Source organism: Sphaerulina musiva (assembly GCF_000320565.1).
Source record: "Sphaerulina musiva SO2202 unplaced genomic scaffold SEPMUscaffold_6, whole genome shotgun sequence".
Taxonomy (NCBI): Eukaryota; Fungi; Ascomycota; class Dothideomycetes; order Mycosphaerellales; family Mycosphaerellaceae; genus Sphaerulina; species Sphaerulina musiva.
Window position 1 is genome coordinate 937,079 of NW_016017388.1, and position 18,304 is coordinate 955,382.

At 52.0% G+C, this 18,304-nt stretch overlaps 7 protein-coding genes across 7 annotated transcripts; 4 read left to right on the forward strand and 3 right to left on the reverse strand.

Annotated features, from left to right (window-relative positions):
• Positions 1-639: 639 nt before the first annotated feature.
• SEPMUDRAFT_149777 (cytochrome P450) lies at positions 640-2,629 on the reverse strand. The gene has a single exon (XM_016905762.1). The coding sequence runs from the start codon at positions 2,490-2,492 to the stop codon at positions 765-767; it is 1,728 nt and encodes a 575-aa protein (XP_016760074.1). The 5' UTR covers positions 2,493-2,629; the 3' UTR covers positions 640-764.
• Positions 2,630-4,028: 1,399 nt separating this feature from the next.
• Positions 4,029-6,444, forward strand: SEPMUDRAFT_149778 (Sugar_tr-domain-containing protein). Its single transcript, XM_016905763.1, has 7 exons — positions 4,029-4,139; positions 4,196-4,484; positions 4,536-4,934; positions 4,987-5,096; positions 5,171-5,417; positions 5,473-6,021; positions 6,098-6,444. Exons 1-7 carry the CDS (start codon positions 4,042-4,044, stop codon positions 6,263-6,265), a joined length of 1,860 nt encoding a protein of 619 aa, XP_016760075.1. The 5' UTR covers positions 4,029-4,041; the 3' UTR covers positions 6,266-6,444.
• Positions 6,445-6,831: 387 nt separating this feature from the next.
• On the forward strand, positions 6,832-11,607 carry SEPMUDRAFT_149780 (ARM repeat-containing protein). The gene is made up of 7 exons (XM_016905764.1): positions 6,832-7,005; positions 7,076-7,257; positions 7,322-7,379; positions 7,469-7,618; positions 7,670-9,344; positions 9,401-11,264; positions 11,354-11,607. Exons 1-6 carry the CDS (start codon positions 6,952-6,954, stop codon positions 10,297-10,299), a joined length of 3,018 nt encoding a protein of 1,005 aa, XP_016760076.1. The 5' UTR covers positions 6,832-6,951; the 3' UTR covers positions 10,300-11,264; positions 11,354-11,607.
• On the reverse strand, positions 10,606-11,429 carry SEPMUDRAFT_117910 (DUF1649-domain-containing protein; the record flags this gene model as incomplete). The annotated part of the gene is made up of 2 exons (XM_016901382.1): positions 10,606-11,264; positions 11,354-11,429. 2 exons carry the CDS (start codon positions 11,427-11,429, stop codon positions 10,606-10,608), a joined length of 735 nt encoding a protein of 244 aa, XP_016760077.1.
• A 443-nt stretch (positions 11,608-12,050) lies between the features above and the next one.
• On the forward strand, positions 12,051-12,410 carry SEPMUDRAFT_16989 (uncharacterized protein; the record flags this gene model as incomplete). Its single annotated transcript, XM_016908287.1, has 1 exon — positions 12,051-12,410. A coding segment is annotated over one exon (360 nt), but the record flags the coding sequence as incomplete, so codon positions are not given.
• A 407-nt stretch (positions 12,411-12,817) lies between these two features.
• SEPMUDRAFT_87347 (alkaline phosphatase-like protein) lies at positions 12,818-15,901 on the reverse strand. The gene is made up of 3 exons (XM_016910440.1): positions 15,687-15,901; positions 15,322-15,634; positions 12,818-15,250 (listed from the first exon to the last, which is right to left on the reverse strand). Exons 1-3 carry the CDS (start codon positions 15,752-15,754, stop codon positions 12,908-12,910), a joined length of 2,724 nt encoding a protein of 907 aa, XP_016760079.1. The 5' UTR covers positions 15,755-15,901; the 3' UTR covers positions 12,818-12,907.
• A 332-nt stretch (positions 15,902-16,233) lies between these two features.
• On the forward strand, positions 16,234-18,270 carry SEPMUDRAFT_126332 (uncharacterized protein). The gene has a single exon (XM_016902055.1). It carries the CDS (start codon positions 17,331-17,333, stop codon positions 17,553-17,555), a length of 225 nt encoding a protein of 74 aa, XP_016760080.1. The 5' UTR covers positions 16,234-17,330; the 3' UTR covers positions 17,556-18,270.
• Positions 18,271-18,304: the final 34 nt, after the last annotated feature.

The following is an 18,304-nucleotide window of genomic DNA, read 5'->3' on the forward strand; positions in this document are numbered from 1 at the left end:
ACATGGTGTTCAGCGCACGAGAATCATGACCTGATGACGAGATGACTACAACGTTTTGTGTTCAGATACCACTTTTGCAATGAGCAGACAGGCAGGTCAATGCCACCATACATACTGACGCCCAAATAGAGTAGCAAACGAATGCTTGTACAAGACCCTTTCGAAATTCGTACCTAAGCATGCATCATTTTATATATATATCCAAGGAACATCCATCTTTTCCATGCCCGTGTCTACATATCTCAGGTAGGTAGGTAGCCAATCCCAAGTTGTAAAAGTACCTACCTACTTGTTGCGTCGGTCAGAAGCTTCACCAAACACATCTGCTGCTGCAAAACTGCACACAATACCGCCATCCATCGATCTATATCGACCGCACATAATTCCCAGTAAAGCGGGAAAAGCTACTGTACAAATGTACCCCTAGATAAGATACTATATACCACCAAATCGTAAACACCAAACCCAGAAGCAGCAGCATCATTCCCTTTCTAGGTAGGTTAGGTAGATAAGGTACCTAGATAGGTAAGGTAGGTAACTCTTTACCTCTATATCTCTCTCTCTACAAAAGGAAGAGGAAGAAGAAAGAAGAAAGAACATGAGAGTGGATATAGGAATAATCGAATAATAATTTCGCTGTGAAGTCGTTCTTTTCAAACATTTCAGTCATACATGTACTTGTACCCACATACCTACCTTACCTTAGTATAAGATCTACTCTACTCTACTCTACTCTACTCTACTCTACTCACCCCGCTCCCCCATCAAAATTTCCTTCGACTAATCCACACCCTCGTATCATCACTCGTCACATACGTCCCCGTGGCCTTTTTATGCTTGGGCATCTTCCACTTTCCCCCTCCTTGAGGCTGAATATCCCACATGGAAATCACAATCGCCGTAAATAACATGGCCTCACGCAATGCAAACGCTCTGCCCTTGCACATACTCGCGCCTCCACCATACGGTCGAATCGTGCCCAAATCCGCCGTCGAGTTCCCCGCGTCGTCTTTTTTCACGTGGCGATCGGCCTGGAAAGTTTTGGGGTCGTTCCAGTATTCTGGATCACTATTGTGTAGATCATGCGCGGCGTGTACGTATTCGCCTTTGCGGAGGAGTAAAGGTTCTGCACCCTTTTCGCGAGATTGGAGGACAAAATCGTTTTTGATGACTTTGAAGGACCATGGAGCTGTGTCGAAGCGGAGAGATTCGACGTAGACGCTTTTGAGGAGGGCGCAGGAGTCGAAGATACGGGTGGTGTCGATGGCGCTGATGCGGGGAGGTGCTTCGATGGGAAGACCGGTTCGCTCGTGCGAAATTTTGATGTAGGGGGCGATTTCTTCGCGGAGTTGGGCGAGGAGGACGCGGTCAGAGTAGACGTGGTTGATCATCCAGAAGATTAACGTGTCCGAGTTGGCGTTGGCCGCCCACATGAGAGCGAGCTCGTATGAGCTTCGGGTGCGGATGGAGAAGTCGTGCTTTTCGTAGACTTGCATTCGAGCTTTGAGCAGCGTGCCCACATCGTCTAGAGATGACCATTTGGACTCGACCGGTTCGCCGCGATGATGTTTCTGGAGGTTCTCGTGAAACTCTTCCAGGCGTTTGAGGTTGTCCCTGCGAGCGATATGCGCCCTGGTGAGAGTGGGGATGGGAGCCCATCGTGGAAGTCCCGCAGCCAGCATAATGAAGCCCGAATCGAGAGTCCAGATATCATCGAAGAAGGTGGGGAAGTTCTGGAGGAAATCGGACCCCATGATGGAAGGATTGGCTGTGAAAGCCACGAAATCTCGAATCAAGGGAAACAAGCTGGCCTCCACCACTGTTGGGTTCGATGAGCTGCCTTGGGCCGCATCAGCCAGAAGAGTAATGTTGGCGTTCTTCTCCCAGGGCATCTGGTCGACCGGACTCTCCAGAAAAGATACTAGGTTGGTGACATAGTCTCTTGCTCGGCCCGCTGTGTTTTCAACCAGCCCTTCCAGCCCCGGGTTGGACAAGATTTCGCGATAACATTCCACCATATCCTTGTGGGCTGCATCATATTTTTCGAGATCGTACACTGGCAAGTCGAAGATACTGACCATCAGCTTTCTCGCCACGTCCTCGGAATCGGCATTCTCCTTTTTCGCATTGAGCAGTGCAGTGACATGGCCTGGCGTGTACAAGATATTATGCCGACTGCCGCCCAGATTCAGGGCAAAAGCACCTTTTCGGTAGAGCACGCGAAGGTGTTCCAGAAAGCCGTCGCCATAGAACATCTGCGGTGCATGACCAATGAACGGCAGCCAGTATGGATGGGCGGGAATGATGCTCGCGCCATTCTGCGTTCGTGCTTTGCTCTGGGTGCTGCTCGAGAGCCTGGTCACGATCAGCACGATGATGGTGGCGAGCAGCGCCGTCGGAAGTGGATAGTCCAGTAGCGTCTGATACCACGTGCGAGGCACGAGTTGGAGTTCTGGCGGAGTCCAGTGGCCGCTTTCGTTGACCGCCGCCATGTTTGCTGGCGTACAGTAGTAGTTTACAGTGAGGCACAGATGGCGTCGGTATTGCCGGTGTATACCAGGTATGTAGTGATACAGACGTTTTCCATATAGAAGAAGTATACAATACAATACTCAGGTAATGTACGCTCAGCGGCTTATCCGGAGCAAGTCAGAGGCGTGAGATGAAGATGAGACGACTCCAGGTCCTGGTACTTGGCTATACCAGCCCGAACCTGGTTACATGCATGGTCAAACACAGCCTGAGGCATTAGTTCGAGTTCTATTTGTTGAGGAGGAGGAGGCGACAACACCTGAGACATGATTGGTTCTGCTCCAGCTGCTCGCTTCGCTGCTGACTCAGGTATATACCTCCTGCCTTACCTAAGCATTACATCTCCTAGAATCAACCACATGCACGGTGCACCTCCCAACTTCCAGCATTATCTCACCTCTCCAAACAGCAAATCTGCTCCTCCTCCTCTCCAGCCCGCCAAACGAAGATCAGCCACCAGCTATAGCCTATAGGTAGCTCTTCCACAAGACGGGCAGGTAACATCTCAGGCCTCATAGCACTCGACTACACACATCGGTACAGTCGTCAACATGCAAGTTTTTTTGATTATTCTCCAAGGGACACCTATCATAGGCCTTTGATACCTTTATAACTACCTAACATACTGTCCATGCGACGGCAATACTGTGGTGGTCAAAGAAACAAGAAAGAAAAAAAGTCTCAGCACTGACTGCCTTGGCTGCCCAGACGTCTGTTCGCACTCACACCCCGCAGCCAAGCGGACTAGTCGATATTGGCTTGCCTTGCCCCCCCACCCCCATCCATTGATCGAAAAGGCGGAGTGCGGTGAAAAGATAAGATCAGGTTGGTACTACTTATCTGTGTCGAGCTTGCTCATGTCGAACGTGGTCGATTATGTTCAGTATGAGGTAGATCGAGCGATAGATAGGCATACTGTGTCGTGCTCGACGAGACTTCGAATCTTTCGCCAAATTTCTCAGCTGGCCAAGCCAAGCCATGCAAGACATGCTATGATCAGTCAACTGTGTGAATCACAACTCCCCGCCTTGTGCGAATTCCCCAAATCAACCAGTCCATAGCGCCAACTTTATTACCACTCACAGATGTATAGCCGTCCCTCAGGCCGCCATTGCCGAGAATCTTGGTATCGTGGCAACCCTTAGCTGGAAAGCTGCTTTAGGAAATGCCCTTCAGCTCGACTGGTCACCATGGTCAACCCGAGTGCACGAAGGATGTGCCCGATCGTCCTGCCGCGTCAAAGGAGGCACGCACTCATAGCTAGAGCCGAAGCTTGTAGAGGGTCCAGTCACTATTGGTGGGGGCAGGTTGGGTGGTGAAGGTGAACATTTTTTCATAAATTGAGTAAAGACCCCCAAATTATTGTCGCCAGAATCAAAAAGTTCGCGTTGTATTCGCAAGAATTCTTGTCCAGCTCTTGTACGTTCTCTTGAATTCTTCTTCGCTGCAAGCTTCGCTGAATACTGACAACAACATCAACAGCCAGGCACGATGGCAGAGGACCAGAGCATGGAGAAGTCTGGTCAGGTGTACCACGAAGGGCCCGACGAGATTCGCCAGAAGTCTGTAGTCGAGTCCATTAACTTGAACCGCAATGTAGACGCGAAGTAAGGAGACGCATATGGTCTGTACATATCATCGACGTTAGCTAATGTGCACACAGAATCAGCAATCCGCTCGCGGGAATTTCGTACGCAGACCTCATGACTGATGTCGAGCAATTCGCACATCAGAAGGGTCTCAATGATCAACTCGAGTTGCTCAAGAAAGGCGCTCTCATAGCTCAAGATCCAGCCAATTTCGAGAGCCTGGAGCAGCTGGACGAGCACGAAAAGGAGTTTTTGCGATATGAGGCCGCGCACCGTTGGCGTCACCCATTCCAATTGTACATCACAATCATTGTTTGCTCGATCGGAGCTGCAGTGCAAGGCTGGGATCAGACGGGATCGAACGTGAGTGGGTACGAATACTTCCACCTGAGAACAGTTCTGACCAGAGCTTAGGGAGCAAACTTGTCGTTTCCACAAGAATTCGGTATTGGCTTCGGTGAGACTATAGGACATCCCAATCAGGTTCGCGATAGTTGGCTCGTGGGAGTTGTCAATGCCGGGCCGTATATCGGGTCTGCGTTTCTCGGCTGCTGGCTCTCGGATCCGTGCAACTTCTACTTTGGACGCCGTGGGACCATTTTCATCTCCGCTGTCTTCTGTCTCATTACACCAATCGGAGGAGCTGTCTCCCAGACCTGGGAACAGCTGTTTATCACTCGACTTCTCATGGGTATAGGAATGGGTTTGAAGGGTTCCACAGTGCCAATTTTCGCCGCCGAGAACTCACCTGCACGGATTCGAGGCGCTCTGGTGATGAGTTGGCAAATGTGGACCGCATTTGGCATCTTCCTGGTATGCTGCACAATCACCGCGTCGTCATGAAGATGGGCTAACTTGAATCCAGGGCTTCTGTGCAAACCTCGCTGTCTACCGTGTTGGCGACATCGCCTGGAGGTTGCAAATTGGTTCGGCTTTCATCCCAGCCGTGCCTCTGACTCTTGGCATCTACTTCTGGTAAGACGCTGCTTATGTACGCCCAAGCCTCTCATATCTGAGCCGTCGCTGACATGTATTCCGCCCGACTGAAGCCCGGAGAGTCCACGATGGTACATGAAGAAGAACCGATATCAGAAGGCCTACAAGTCGCTGTTGAAGCTGAGATTCCATCCCTTGCAGGCCGCGAGGGATCTCTACTACATCCACTGTCAACTTCAAGTTGAGGCTAGCATCGTTGGGAAGAGTAATTACCTTTCGCGATTCGTGCAGCTATTCACGATACCACGAGTTCGTCGCGCTACGCTGGCTAGTTTCGTGGTCATGATTGCGCAGCAGATGGTAAGCGCTCTCAACAAGCTGAAGCTGATGCAAATCCGCCACTAATCGATCCCAGTGCGGAATCAACATCATAGCCTTCTACTCCTCGACCGTGTTTAGACAGGCCGATGCTTCGGAGCGCGACGCGCTGATCGCCTCCTTCGGCTTTGGACTCGTCAACTTCGTTTTCGCGTTCCCAGCGATCTGGACCATCGACACGTTCGGACGCCGCGCACTACTGCTATTCACCTTTCCCCAGATGGCCTGGACTCTGCTTGCTGCAGGCCTTTGCTTTTTGATCCCAATGTCTGCTGGTGACGCCCGGCTCGGTGCCATTGCCCTTTTCATCTACCTCTTTGCCGCTTTCTACTCGCCTGGAGAGGGTCCCGTGCCATTCACCTACTCGGCTGAGGTGTTTCCACTCTCGCATAGAGAGGTGGGCATGGGATGGGCTGTCGCGACCTGTCTGTTCTGGGCCGCTGTCTTGTCCATCTCGTTTCCCGCGATCCTGGCGGCCCTCACGCCCACAGGGGCATTCGGCTTCTACGCAGGTTTGAATGTCATCGCTTTTGTGATGATCTTCCTGTTTGTGCCAGAGACGAAACAGCGTTCGCTGGAGGAATTGGTAAGTTTGCTTGCGGCATGCCGCCAAGAAACAGTTCAGTACTCCGGACGAGGAACTATGCTGACCGTTTGTGTAGGACTACGTCTTTGCTGTGCCTGGAAGACAGTTTGTCCGCTATCAGACTACCAAGGCCCTCCCATGGTGGTTCAACCGCTGGGTGCTGTTCCGCAAAGAGGCCAAGCTCGAGCCGCTGTACTCGTTTGACCAGACCATCGAGCGTTCGGAGAAGGTCGGCATCGCTTAGACGCAAGAAAGATGTTCGCACGGATGCCGAGCGAGCCAGGAATATGACACCTGCTATACTCCAACCACAGAAGAGTTTGTAGGCCCAGAGGAGGTAATGCCAGTGGAATGCCAGATGTGAAGCTAGTACCTAGATACCGTAGGAACGCGTAGGTAGTTCATTTTATGCCAAGCCTCACCGTGAATTGCCGCCAGTCTCCTTGATGACATGCTGCCCTGCCCTGCCCTGTCCACGTTCCTCTGCAAGTTGCGACAGGTCGGTCCATCATGAGGTGCGAGTCGATGGCGGAGTGATGATAATATCAGGTAGGTGATGTTGTTGATGCGGATGAAACATGCCGGCATGTCTGGTCAAGTCGGAGGGAGGTAACACGAACCCAATCAGGCAGGCTCTCGGCACCTTTTCGCGAAAATTGCACGGCTGCTGCGTCGCTCCTTCCCTTCCCAGCATGCGGCCATCCGCTCTTCGCGTGAGCTGCTCTTCAAGACAAACCATCTCGAGTCGTACCCTGTGCAGCTGTGCTCGCACAATTGATTTCCATCCTACTTGAATTCTACCAACGTACACTGGCCCGGCCCTGCAGCGCATTCCATATCCACATCCGCATCCGCCACTCCCTCCCACGGGCGCGACAAGACATGACGGACATCGCGCAACTCCTCGCTGACAATTGATCCCATATCCATATGGACGCCAACAGCTTAGTCAGTGCTCCGACGAGCCTGGACGAAGTCGAGCAAGTATGTGGCGTGGCGCGCTCGTGCTCAAACCATCTGATCTGGAGGCCGCTCGTGCTGATTCTCGGCATAGCTCGTCAAACGTCTGTACCAGCCAGGTACACCGAAGCTCATCAATCAAATCGACGAGCAAATCAAGCTCCTACAGCATTCGCCAGAGGGATGGCAGCTTGCAGATGGCCTTCTCGCCTCACAAGACCCTAGTGTGCGCTTCATCGCCGCTTTGACCTTTCAAGTGAAACTCAACAATGAAGGGTCAGTTTGTCGACCCTGAGATGAGTCTTTGATGGTGAGACTCTCCGCTCATGCTGTGTAACAGGTCTAAGCTGGCTGCTGCCACCGCGCAGGCTATTCTTGCAAGAATAGTATCTTGGACTGTGTGTTCCGCCTTCTTCTGCTTCTCTATTGTAGCTTGACTGCAATTGATCCATTTGATATATATACGTACTGAGCTGACGTTCTTCAGGTCAGACTAGACCGTGTTGGGGAGGGGCACCTGGTGCAAAAGAAGCTGTGTGCCGCGCTTGGCACATACTTCCTACAATCATCAGTACAGTGGCCGCGGCCTCTGCTTCACATTGCGGCCTCACTCGCTCATGGCGATTTTGTGTCGGAGGTACGTTTTCTGTGCACAGAGTTGTCGACATCGTCCACTGACTTGTGGCAGGATCAACTCTCGGCATCTCATGATGCGATCAACCAATATTTGCCAGCCCTCGGAGACTCCCAGATCATCCTTCTATTGTGGCTATCTGGACAGCTTGCCACGGACGGCGCCAAGGTGGACAGCACAAATCCAGCATGCGAACGAATTTACGAGCAGATGCAGATCCTGGTGCAAGATGTGAGTATCCTCATCGAAAATGCTCTCCACAGACCTGCGTCACAGATCTCCTCGGACGTCAAGAAGGAGTGTCTGGTCTGCTTCCTCAACTGGGTCAATTATGCCCAGCCCATGTGGCCCACCAAGCCAGAGGCGCTGGAACATCTCCGCCGACTCGTCCCCGGCTTGTCAATGCTGCTGTTGGACCCGAGACTCGAGCACGAGGCCATGGACATTTTCCGCGACGTCCTGGAAACCTACACCACTTTTTTCCAACCACAGCACATGACGACCTTGGCCGAAATCATCTTCAACAATGTCCGTCCCCGAATGCTGCAATCTTTGCATGAACAAGAGCCCGAAGTGATATCAGTGGCTCAGTTTGTCATCGCATATGGCATAGCCAATATACAGCAAATCGTCGAGCAGCCGGAAAATGAGATCATGTCAAAGGCCCCTCTAGCGCTGATTATGGCTATTCTAGAAGCCCCTGGCTACCCAGGCGACGATGATGAGGCGTCTTTGCACAGTATCGAGTTCTGGAATACTTACATTGAGTATGTCAATGATATTACCTATTCCAGCGCCGATATCGAAACGCCGCTGCATTGGGTTTCGTCCGCAAGATCGACGTGCATGTCACTCACACATCTACTCTGGCAGAAAATGCGTACCCCGGACGCAGAGACGGCAAATGAGTGGACCGAAGCTGAATCCGAAGGTTTTAAGGAATTTCGCATGGATGCCTCAGACCTCATGCTATCGATATACGTCTTTCTCGGCGTTGAAATGCTGCAGTCACTTGTCACGATCATGCTAAGTGCTTTGGAACATGGGCAGTGGCAGGAGCTTGAGGCCGCCTTGTTTGCGGTCAATACACTTGCCGACAATGTGTTGGCTGATCAAACTGCCGAGAACACACTCACTCCAGTCTTCAGCTCGTCGCTATATCGCATCGTTGGAGACTTTAGCCAGACTATGCCTACACAAGCACGCCGGACTGCTGTTGACACACTCGGGTCATATGGAGCGTACATCGAGCGTCACGCCGAGTTTCTTCCCGACACGTTGCGCTTCTTATTCGCATCACTGGAAAACCCAGGCCTCTATCTGAGCGCTGCAAAGTCTATCGCCGAGCTGTGTTCGACATGCCGTGCGAGCTTGACGAGCGAGCTAGATGGCTTTCTGGCGCAATACAACAACTTCGCGCAAGGGGAGACAAGTGAGCCATATACGAACGAGAAAGTCATTGGTGCCATTGCCGCCATCGTGCAAGCAGTACAACCCGAAAGCGCCAAAGCTAGGCCTCTATCTGCTTTGCTGGACATTATTGAGGGGACACTGGGAAACGCGCGTGATCAGTCTAACCCTGAGTTGCTCGAGCTATGGGGTGCGTCGGCAATCGAGTGTCTTGCGGCTGTAGGAAAGAATATGCAGAGTGAAGAGGACGGGCCGATTGACCTCTCCAATGATAACACTGCGCCGGTCGACAAGAAGAGCTTCTGGCAGACTACGGATGGTACGTGATCGTTCCTATATAAACCGCCACCGACCTCGAACTGACGCATTGCACAGGTCAAGCAATACAACAGCGTATTCTGAGCATATGCCAGAGCGCCCTGCAGCTGATACCGCAAAACGGAGAGGTGGTCGAGGGTGTCTGCAAAGTACTCAAGAGTGGGTTCGTCGAAACTGAGCCTGGTCCGTTTGTCTTCCCGCCTGGCTACATCATCGCCTTCCTCGAGCAGTGCAACCCCAGCACGCCGAATGTGGAATCAGTACTAGCCATGACATGCACACTGGTGCAACAATATTCAAGAAACAATCACCCTCGAATCGATGATGAAGTCGCCAAGATATATCAAAAAGTCGTGTCGATGGTCCAGCTCTTGGGCGAGCCAAGTCGAGATCCGGGCGTGGCCCAGAGCTGCATTGATGTGTTCAACAGGATGATTGGACGCTACACGAACATTCTCATGGACACGGCTGGCACTGGAGACATGGTCGCCCCGATTCTCGACTTTTCTCTCAAAGCAGTCGATGGTGCAGACCTGATGCCCAAACGCGCAGCATGTGGCTTCTGGGCGAGATTGATCAAGCCAGAAGATAAGCCTGCTGATGAAGTTGTCCGCACTCGCCTCGCACAAGTCGTTGCCGCCTATGGACCCATGCTCGCTCAAGCATTGATGAGTCAGATCAGTGGGCGAGGTCAAAGGTCCGAACTCGAGCAGCTCTGCGAGCCACTCAAGGCTCTTCTTTCTACCCAGCCACAATCGAAGCAATGGATAGAGAGTGCCTTGGCGAACAAAGCCGCCTTGCCAGCTATCAGCGAGCATGTGGCAGACAGCGAGAGACAGCGCTTTGTGGCCCAGCTTTCCGCTGCCCGTGGCGATACGCGCAGAACTCGGGAGACCGTGAAGCACTTTTATGCCGCGTGTCGCAACACGATTACCAGCTACAGCACATCAGCTTGACAGTCCGCTGTGTGCTGAGATGACTCTTTGACATAATTGTCAAGCCCTGGGCATCATGTTCGCTGTGCTAGAAACACGAGATGTGGAGGACTAGTCACTTGTTTAACGAGAAATACGAAACATCGCTCAGGATGTCTGTCGTACATCGAATGAGAACATGTTCACGTCTGACCTCCCATTGGGTATCTCATCTATGCGAACTCCGTTTTCATGCTGTCATGACAAAAAGAGAAAAAGCACTCCGAACGCCGTAATGATCCATGCCTCCCTCCCATGTGCATCCATGCCATCATCCATTCATTCCACTCAATTATTCAAAAAGATACCCATCTTCCCACCCCACCCTTCCTGATCTCCACCTCCACCACCACCACCACCACCACCTCCTCCTCCTCCCCCACCACTATTCCCACCCCCCATTTTAATCTTCAAATCATACGGAAACGGATTACTCTCCGTCGTAGTAATGGGCGGAATATGACCCCTCTGCAAATTCACAATCTGCACAATTTTGCACGCAGCCATTTCCAAACTCCTCGTCATGTGTAAACGATTTCTTTGCGCTTCGCCTTCACTTCGAGCGCTCGTGACGCTGACGCTGAGAATCCATGTCTCCCAGGGAGTTTCTTCGTCGGGTTTTTGAATGAACCATGTTCGACGGCGTTTGCGTTCGAGGAATTGGAGGGTGAGGGTTGCGTGGGTGGGGCGGGGGGAGGAGGGTTGGAGTGGAGAAGAAGTTGTTGTTGTTGTTGTTGGGGCTGGTGGTGTTGTGGTTGTTGTGGTTGTAGTAGAAGTAGTTGTAGTCGATTGCGAGTCGAGTTGGCGGAGGAGGGAGCTTGTGCGGGTTTCGATTAGAGTGTCGATGTCGTCTTCGGTGACGAAGGGGAGGGTGAGGTCGAGGATTTCGTGGGTTGCTGGGTAGAGAGGGGTGAAGTAGCGGTGGAAGAAGATGGTATGGAGGATGCCTAGGGCGAGGAAGAAGATCTGTTAGCACTTCTGAAGGGGGAATGAGGGAGTACCTTTGGTTGGTAGTCAGTCTGTTCATGTTATATACCTTTGACTACATCCTTCACATTCGAGCGGTCTGCTGTGACATCGAGCCTGTATTCCGGCGGTCTTCGCTGGTCCATGGCTGCTCTCGGTGAATGTGCTGGAGGAGGATATGCTGCTGCGGCAGCGAGGAGAGAGCTTGGTTATGACATCTCAAAGGCGTTATCTCTACTTGGCAAGAGACGTCCGCAAGATGGCGGTAGATCTGTATAGTATGCAGCGACCCGATCACCTCCCGATCACGAGGGGCTCATGTCATTGTCTCGAACTGTGGTACCTAATGAAGTGGGGCTGCCACGAGATAGAGACGGACACGGAGCGGGCTGTGGGGGAGTTGACTTTACGAAATACCCGACTTCTCATTGGAAGAATAACAACACCACCCAGTCACTGCCTCTCTCAAGCCTCCGGCTCTAGCTATAGCGATGGAGAATATTCCATGAAGATATTCTGGCCACACGAACCGTGTCGACCTGGTCCTGCTCTCACACCACAAGCCCCGGCGCAGAAAAACAAAAAAAAAGGCAAAAAGAATCCTCTCCTCAACTCCATGCACAGCATATACCGAAAGAAAAAAGCAAATACCAAAAAAACCAATCATCAAGATGAACAACAACACCCCATCCTCGAACCCCTCCCTCTCCCAAGAACAATTCAACATCTCCCCCTCCTCCCTCTCCGAACTCCACCACCTCACCACCCTCCTGCACCTCTTCCACACCCGCAACAAAAACCAACACTCCCACTCCATCTGGTACCGACACTTTAACATTTTCCGCCGCCAACTCTCCCACTTGACATCGAACCTCACCACCCTCAACACCATCCCCACGACATCCCACCACGCGCAAACGCACAAGAAAAAAACTCTGGATCCGATTCTCATCGCACGGATTCGCGCCCGAGTGAATTATTGGAGAGATTTTCTCGCGCGGAAATGGCAGAGGGCGTTTTCGCAGCTGGTGGCGGATCAGAGATTTGGTGTGTTGGGGATTTTTTTGTTGGCGGTTTTGGCCCAGGTTTGTGGCATTGTGGGGATTACGGCCGAGTGGGAGGAGATGGGCGAGGTGGAAGTGAGGAAGGCTATTGAGGCTTTTGGGAGGGAGATGAGGGGTGAGGATGATGATGATGATGGTGGTGGTGGTGGTTGTGATGAGGAGGTACGGGGGTTACTGGGTCGTGGTGAGAATGAAGCAGCAGAGGATGCTGGTCAAGTTGTCTCGCGAGAAGGTGAGGGGGAGGTGGCGGTGGCATCGGTGGCAGATGGGATCGGAGGTGAGGACGAAAGGATGGACGTACTACCTGCGAGAAGTGTTGGAGACACTCGGAAGCGGAAATCTGAGGGCACAGTTGATGTGAAGAAGAAGAAAAAGCGCAAGAGAGTTGGGGGAGATGCCATTGACGATATTTTTGGCTGATGACAAGACGACCTGATTGTGTTCACACACTACTTATACCCTGTACAAATACAAATTGTATACAATGTTCTGTCTTCACACACTCTTTTGCCTATTCATACATGCACTTCTCCCGCTCCAGCCTTCCTGTCGTACCTCCACTACGCCACGGCCTTGAACCCGTTCAACATGCTCCCCAACCACACATTGACAATCAGATGCCACCCCACACTCCAAGCCATAGCATACAGATACTTTGGACTGAATACTGTCCAAATGAACAAATGCGTCCTCAAAGCCGTGCAACTGGCCATCACAGCCAACAAAGCCGTCGAAACAAACAAGGTCATGTAACAGACATAATCTGACCAAACCTGTTCATCAACCTTCTCCCCCCCCTCCTTTCTCGTCTTCTTCTCGGGACCCATCATGGTCCTCAAACTCGCTTCATGAAGTTGTCTCCTTTCTTCATCAATCCAGCTCTTTTTGGTACTGTCATTCTTCTTCGACCCGAATAAAGAGCTCGCAGTAGCGGGAGCGAAAATGGAACGTTTGGCGTTTTCTTCGCCTGCAGAAAGTAATAGAATCGCAGCACTGCACCACCAAATCGCACCTGTCCAGTTCGAAGCGAAAAGGAGGATGCCAACTGCGAATATGTTGTAATCTGCCACGCCGTTATATGCGTTACTCAGATCGATGGACGAGATGGAATTGCTCCCGCCCGAACAGAAGAATGTAACGTGACTGAAAAGTAAAACCGTCATGGCAATGGTGGAAGTCCTACTTTTGATGGTGGGTGACGGTAAGCTCTGAAGGATATAGCTCAAAGCCTCTCTCTGCAGTTCCCATCCCAGGAAGAGAATCACATTCGGAGCTCGCGTCTGCATGATAAGAAACAGACTCAGCAAAGTGTGTAATCTCTCCGCGAGACTCGGTAATTTGCCAGCTTCTTCGACACCTAGTTTGATGCTCTGCCGATGGGAAAGCACCGCCAATGTCACTACCGCGAAAGTGGTGATAGTGAGGGCGAAGAAAGCGGAACGTGCTTGCAAAATCAAATCTGCGCTTTCAGTCCACTCTCGCACTTGGTTTCCTAGTCCTTGAACTAACTCCGGCGCATCGGCTTGTGTAAAATTGAGCTTGAAGACTACTCCGAAAAGAACGCAGACGACAGCTGTAGCAACGCTGGCTTCTGTGGCGACAAGGCCTGCGAAAGATCGAGTGACGAGGAGGTAGCCTTCGTAAAGATATGTGGCTAGGATGAAGAGCCACATGAGGACATGATTCTCAGGAAAGACCGTGTGCACGATATCTGGAGCACCAGAGTGTTTCTGTCCAGTTTGATTCCATCGAACGCTGAACCGATGAACGGCCAGTAACGTGAAGACAGCTGCTGTGAGGCGGCCCCTGCTGCCGAAAGATGCGAAGTGAGGCAGGTTCTGAATGCTCAGAGCTACAACCCAGGCGGGTGTGAGCCAGTACCAGAAATGCTGCTCTTCTTCCACGTACGAAGAGGCAAACATCATGATACCATACAGGAGGGAAGTGGTAGTGAAGAACAAGCCCGCTGTAGATGGTGGCCAGAGTCGTGGAAAGGATGAAATGGTCAACATGATAATGAACGCTGTCAAAGCCATTCCAGTCACCATGCGCGGAATGTTGTACGAGGACGCCGTCCCGCTGAGTTCATCCTGCGCCGCGAGGAGGAAGGCGAGAAGCCGCGATTGCGAGTCCTGGAGAAGATGGTCTGGCGTGATGCCAGCCTTGATCGTGGGTTGCAACTTAGCGGCAGCCCACAGACACGCCAACTTCTTCACCCCCTCTGCCTCTTCACACATCCTTCCCCACTGCTGCATGTCCTCGAGAGCCTTGCTCGTAGTCATCAGAGCCTCCACAATGCCCACAGTCTCTTCCCAGCTCTCCTCGCCATAGGTGGCCTTGACGATATCGAGAATCTGCTCGGCATTCCTCTTCAAATGCCAGAACCTGTCCTCCTCACTTCCGAGTATCGCCATTTCCGGTATACTGACGCCGAGACTGTTTCTCGAGATTGGTAGTCCCATCAATCCCGCGAGAGTGGGAACGAAGTCACTCTGCTCTACCTTGGTGTAGTAATGAAACTCAGTCCCGGCCTTGGGCTCGGTAGGACTGGCATACTGCTTCCTTTTCTTGACGGCTCTGAGTTTCGGGCTGGCGAACAGCAGAGCAGGCTCCGTTTCTCCCGGTCCACTCCCACCATGGTTACCGCCTGCGTTCATACCGTGATCCCCAGCCAAAACCAAGAGCGTGTTACTGTGGTGTTCGTTCTTCTCCATCGCTTCAAAGATCGTCATGACAATCCCATCCATCTCCTTCTGCTTGGGAAGCATGTTCGGACCCAGCGGACCAGTTTTGTGACCAATGTGATCAAGGCCTAGGTAATGCATAATCATGGCGTTCCAGTCGTCTTTCGCCAGCGCTTCGGGCACATGTCTCGTCACATTATGGTCCACTTCTGTGAAATCCTGTTTACCAAAAAATGAATACTCAGCCTACAGACACTACAGGAGAAGGTTACCGGGCCAGTTCTACTGACCGATACGAAGAAACTGCTAGTTCCATCACTGCGCATGAAAAACGGCGGCTCTGCCGGGTCTGGGCTATCCGGGAACAGCTTGAGCCATGTATCATCGCCGTAGAAGACGAGATTGCCGCCTGCAGCCTTGATCTGCGCGAGCCACGTATCCTGCGAGGCGAGCGAGGACGATTTGTCGGACTCGGCGAAGTTGAGAATGAGATCGAGAAAGGAGGGCACGGAGCCGGTCGTAAGGGCCTTGACTCGAGGCATGGTGACTGTGGGCGGCGTAGCATGGGCGGTGAAGGGAATCGCTGCGCCGGAGCGAATGAGGCTGTTATGCCTTCAGCACTGGTAGTAACTGGAATACGGCGTGTCTGTCGTACCTCTGCGTGAACAGCATGCCGCTGTCGTGGCCGTAGACAAAGTCACTTCTCAGCGCATCTACCACCATGAAGATGACCTTGTCGAAGGCGGCGGCTGCTCGTGCCCGTCCATTCTCGTCTGCCTCGCCTACTCCGTCAGGTCCTCCTTCTTCTTCGAAATGCGCCAGACCAGGCAGAACAGGCTTATACGGGAAGAAGCCGCTCGCAAAGGTTAGTACAGCAACCGGGAGGAGGATGTTCGCGAGCGTGAGCGACGCTCTTTGGAGGCGTCTCGAATGTGTCATTGTAGGAAGGGTGTTTGCGCCAGACCGCCTCATCTGCGTAGATTAGTATGCCATTCTATGAGTGTTAAAGAGCGTGTCCTGTTCAGAAGTGCGGATGTCGAAGGCGAGACAGGAGAGGAGTGTGGAAAGCAGAGAGTACTGTAGACTAGAGCCATGAAAGTACCTAAGTCCAGTGACTGAGGTGTCCAGTGGCACGAACCAACTTCTAAGAAATACATGCGAAATACACGTCCATCTCAACTTGAACTCACAAGCTACCTCACGGCGTATTCACTTCAACGACATCAATTGTGACGCTGACTACTTTGATAAGGTCTCAATTTTCTCGATCAAGGCGAGATGATCAAGGTGAGAACAATAATTCCAGCGGCGGCGCAGGCAAGGCATCAAATGTACAGCGACATTTACGCGACGACCCGAGCAGAATTGAGGAGGAGAACAACAACAACGGTGAAGAGCTAGTTTTGGATTGGCAGAGCTGTACTGTATGCGCTGTGAGTGCCCATGAAGTAATAGTCGGGATGGTGGATGTAGCGATGCCAAACGATGACCAACGGAGACGGTGAGTAATACACGACCAACCAGAATATTGATATGCAGCTGGGGGTGTATTACTGGGTTTAGGAGGAGGATATACTGGACAGAAAAGAATGTTGCTGCCAAAGTCTTTCGAGGGTATCGACTGCTTCTTTTCGGGATGAAGACTCCAGATGGGAGTGCTTGTGGGCTTTTCACATGGCCGAAAGTTTTTTCATGACGGCGACATACCATGAGACAGACCTTCTGGACAGTACGTCGGCACCCTCCTTTGGAACCAGCCGGACCGATGGCCATAGTCATGGATCTCTATGGAGTGGTAGACTGCGCCGTGCAAGAGGGAGCAGAGGCTACAAATCTACTGAGACAGCAGCCGTCATACTGAGTTTGCCATCACTCCAGAAATGAACGAGCATATGGTTATGCCTCACTAGCCGACAAGGGAGAGCGTTCTCACAGCAAGAACGATGGCTGGTTTCAGAACGCGGATACTTGCAAAAGCCTAGCAAAGGCATGCAGTTCGAAGAGAGCAGACATTGAATCGGCATTGCTCTAATACAGGCGAGTCTGTCATGATCGCCAGCTTGGACTCCAGTCGACATAGTGGCAGACTGTCGCTGCGGCTGAACCATTCTGGCTGCTGTTTACTCTTGCATATCTGGACCTCGTCACGCCACTGCCTTCGATATCCCGAGCATCAGCGGCATGGTTCTACAGAGCCTAAGGATATTGCGGCTACGACACAGCCCCATGGCGTCCAGCTCAAAAGGTTCTAGTCTTGATAGACTCACGATCACATGCCGGGAACCTCCCGAGACAGGACATGACGAGACAGCATCATCCCATCAGCAGTGGCATCAACAAGCTTGATATTTCTGCAACGTCGACGGCGGAGTCGCGCAGAAGGCATCCAAGGGACCAGCTACGCGGTACCGCTGCAAAACTACCGGCTAGACTTGCTTTTGGTAAAACTTCGACTGAAAATGCACTGTGGCAGCAAGTATTAGCTGAGATCATCTGTCGGGTACTGGAAGATAACCGCATCTGATTTACCACTGTCGGCTTTGGTGATTGGCTTGCCATCCACTCATGAAGCTCAGATTTCACCCTCGGAATCTTCGGTTTCGTGGTCGATTTGAGCGTGTATTTCTTTGTTGTATCGCCTCATGGTCTCTTCGGCGTTTCCGCGTGTTGAGTTGGTGTGGCAGCAGAGTTACCAAGTGCGGCGGTGGTAGCAGAGGTGTGTTCCTGTCGGACCAGACTGTGGCGCCACTGGACTACGATAGCCCTCTATCACTCGAACGGCGGTGCTCTTGAGCAATCAGTATGACTGGGTGGCGACGGCGTGGTGGCATGAGATACAGGAATGAGGACACAGTGAGGCCGTCGCTTGTCTGCCGAGGATTTCGACGCTCCAATACCGCATGCAGGTCACTAAGAAGCCAACGCACTCTTGCATGACTCCACCGACAGTACTTCTGACTTAGGTACCTGGTATACCTGAGGCACCACACTCGTTCGGCAATATTGAACCAGGCCGCTAGACCATCGACGCATCAAGCATATTGACTGGACGTTGACGATACTTCAATGAATGGACGGGACGGATGCAACACTCCATGATCGGTGGCAACAACGAGATCAGTGTTCTGCCGGCGTCAACGGCATAGTCAGTAAACAACATGTCAAAGAGGGAATTGCACTGCAGAAGGAACACTCTTTCATTAGCTAACTATAGCGGAGATTCTTCTGCACCGGCCACACACACACACACACACACACACACACACACACACA

Coding starts and splice junctions, on each gene's coding strand:
- SEPMUDRAFT_149777 (XM_016905762.1), bottom strand. CDS start 2,492: ATGGCGGCGGTCAACGAAAGCGGCCACTGGACTCCGCCAGAACTCCAA.
- SEPMUDRAFT_149778 (XM_016905763.1), top strand. CDS start 4,042: ATGGAGAAGTCTGGTCAGGTGTACCACGAAGGGCCCGACGAGATTCGC. Junction 4,485..4,535: donor GGGATCAGACGGGATCGAAC/GTGAGTGGGTAC, acceptor ACCAGAGCTTAG/GGAGCAAACTTGTCGTTTCC. Junction 6,022..6,097: donor AGCGTTCGCTGGAGGAATTG/GTAAGTTTGCTT, acceptor CCGTTTGTGTAG/GACTACGTCTTTGCTGTGCC.
- SEPMUDRAFT_149780 (XM_016905764.1), top strand. CDS start 6,952: ATGGACGCCAACAGCTTAGTCAGTGCTCCGACGAGCCTGGACGAAGTC. Junction 7,258..7,321: donor GTGAAACTCAACAATGAAGG/GTCAGTTTGTCG, acceptor GCTGTGTAACAG/GTCTAAGCTGGCTGCTGCCA. Junction 9,345..9,400: donor CTTCTGGCAGACTACGGATG/GTACGTGATCGT, acceptor CGCATTGCACAG/GTCAAGCAATACAACAGCGT.
- SEPMUDRAFT_87347 (XM_016910440.1), bottom strand. CDS start 15,754: ATGGTGGTAGATGCGCTGAGAAGTGACTTTGTCTACGGCCACGACAGC. Junction 15,635..15,686: donor GGCATGCTGTTCACGCAGAG/GTACGACAGACA, acceptor AAGGCATAACAG/CCTCATTCGCTCCGGCGCAG. Junction 15,251..15,321: donor CTAGCAGTTTCTTCGTATCG/GTCAGTAGAACT, acceptor TTTGGTAAACAG/GATTTCACAGAAGTGGACCA.
- SEPMUDRAFT_126332 (XM_016902055.1), top strand. CDS start 17,331: ATGACGAGACAGCATCATCCCATCAGCAGTGGCATCAACAAGCTTGAT.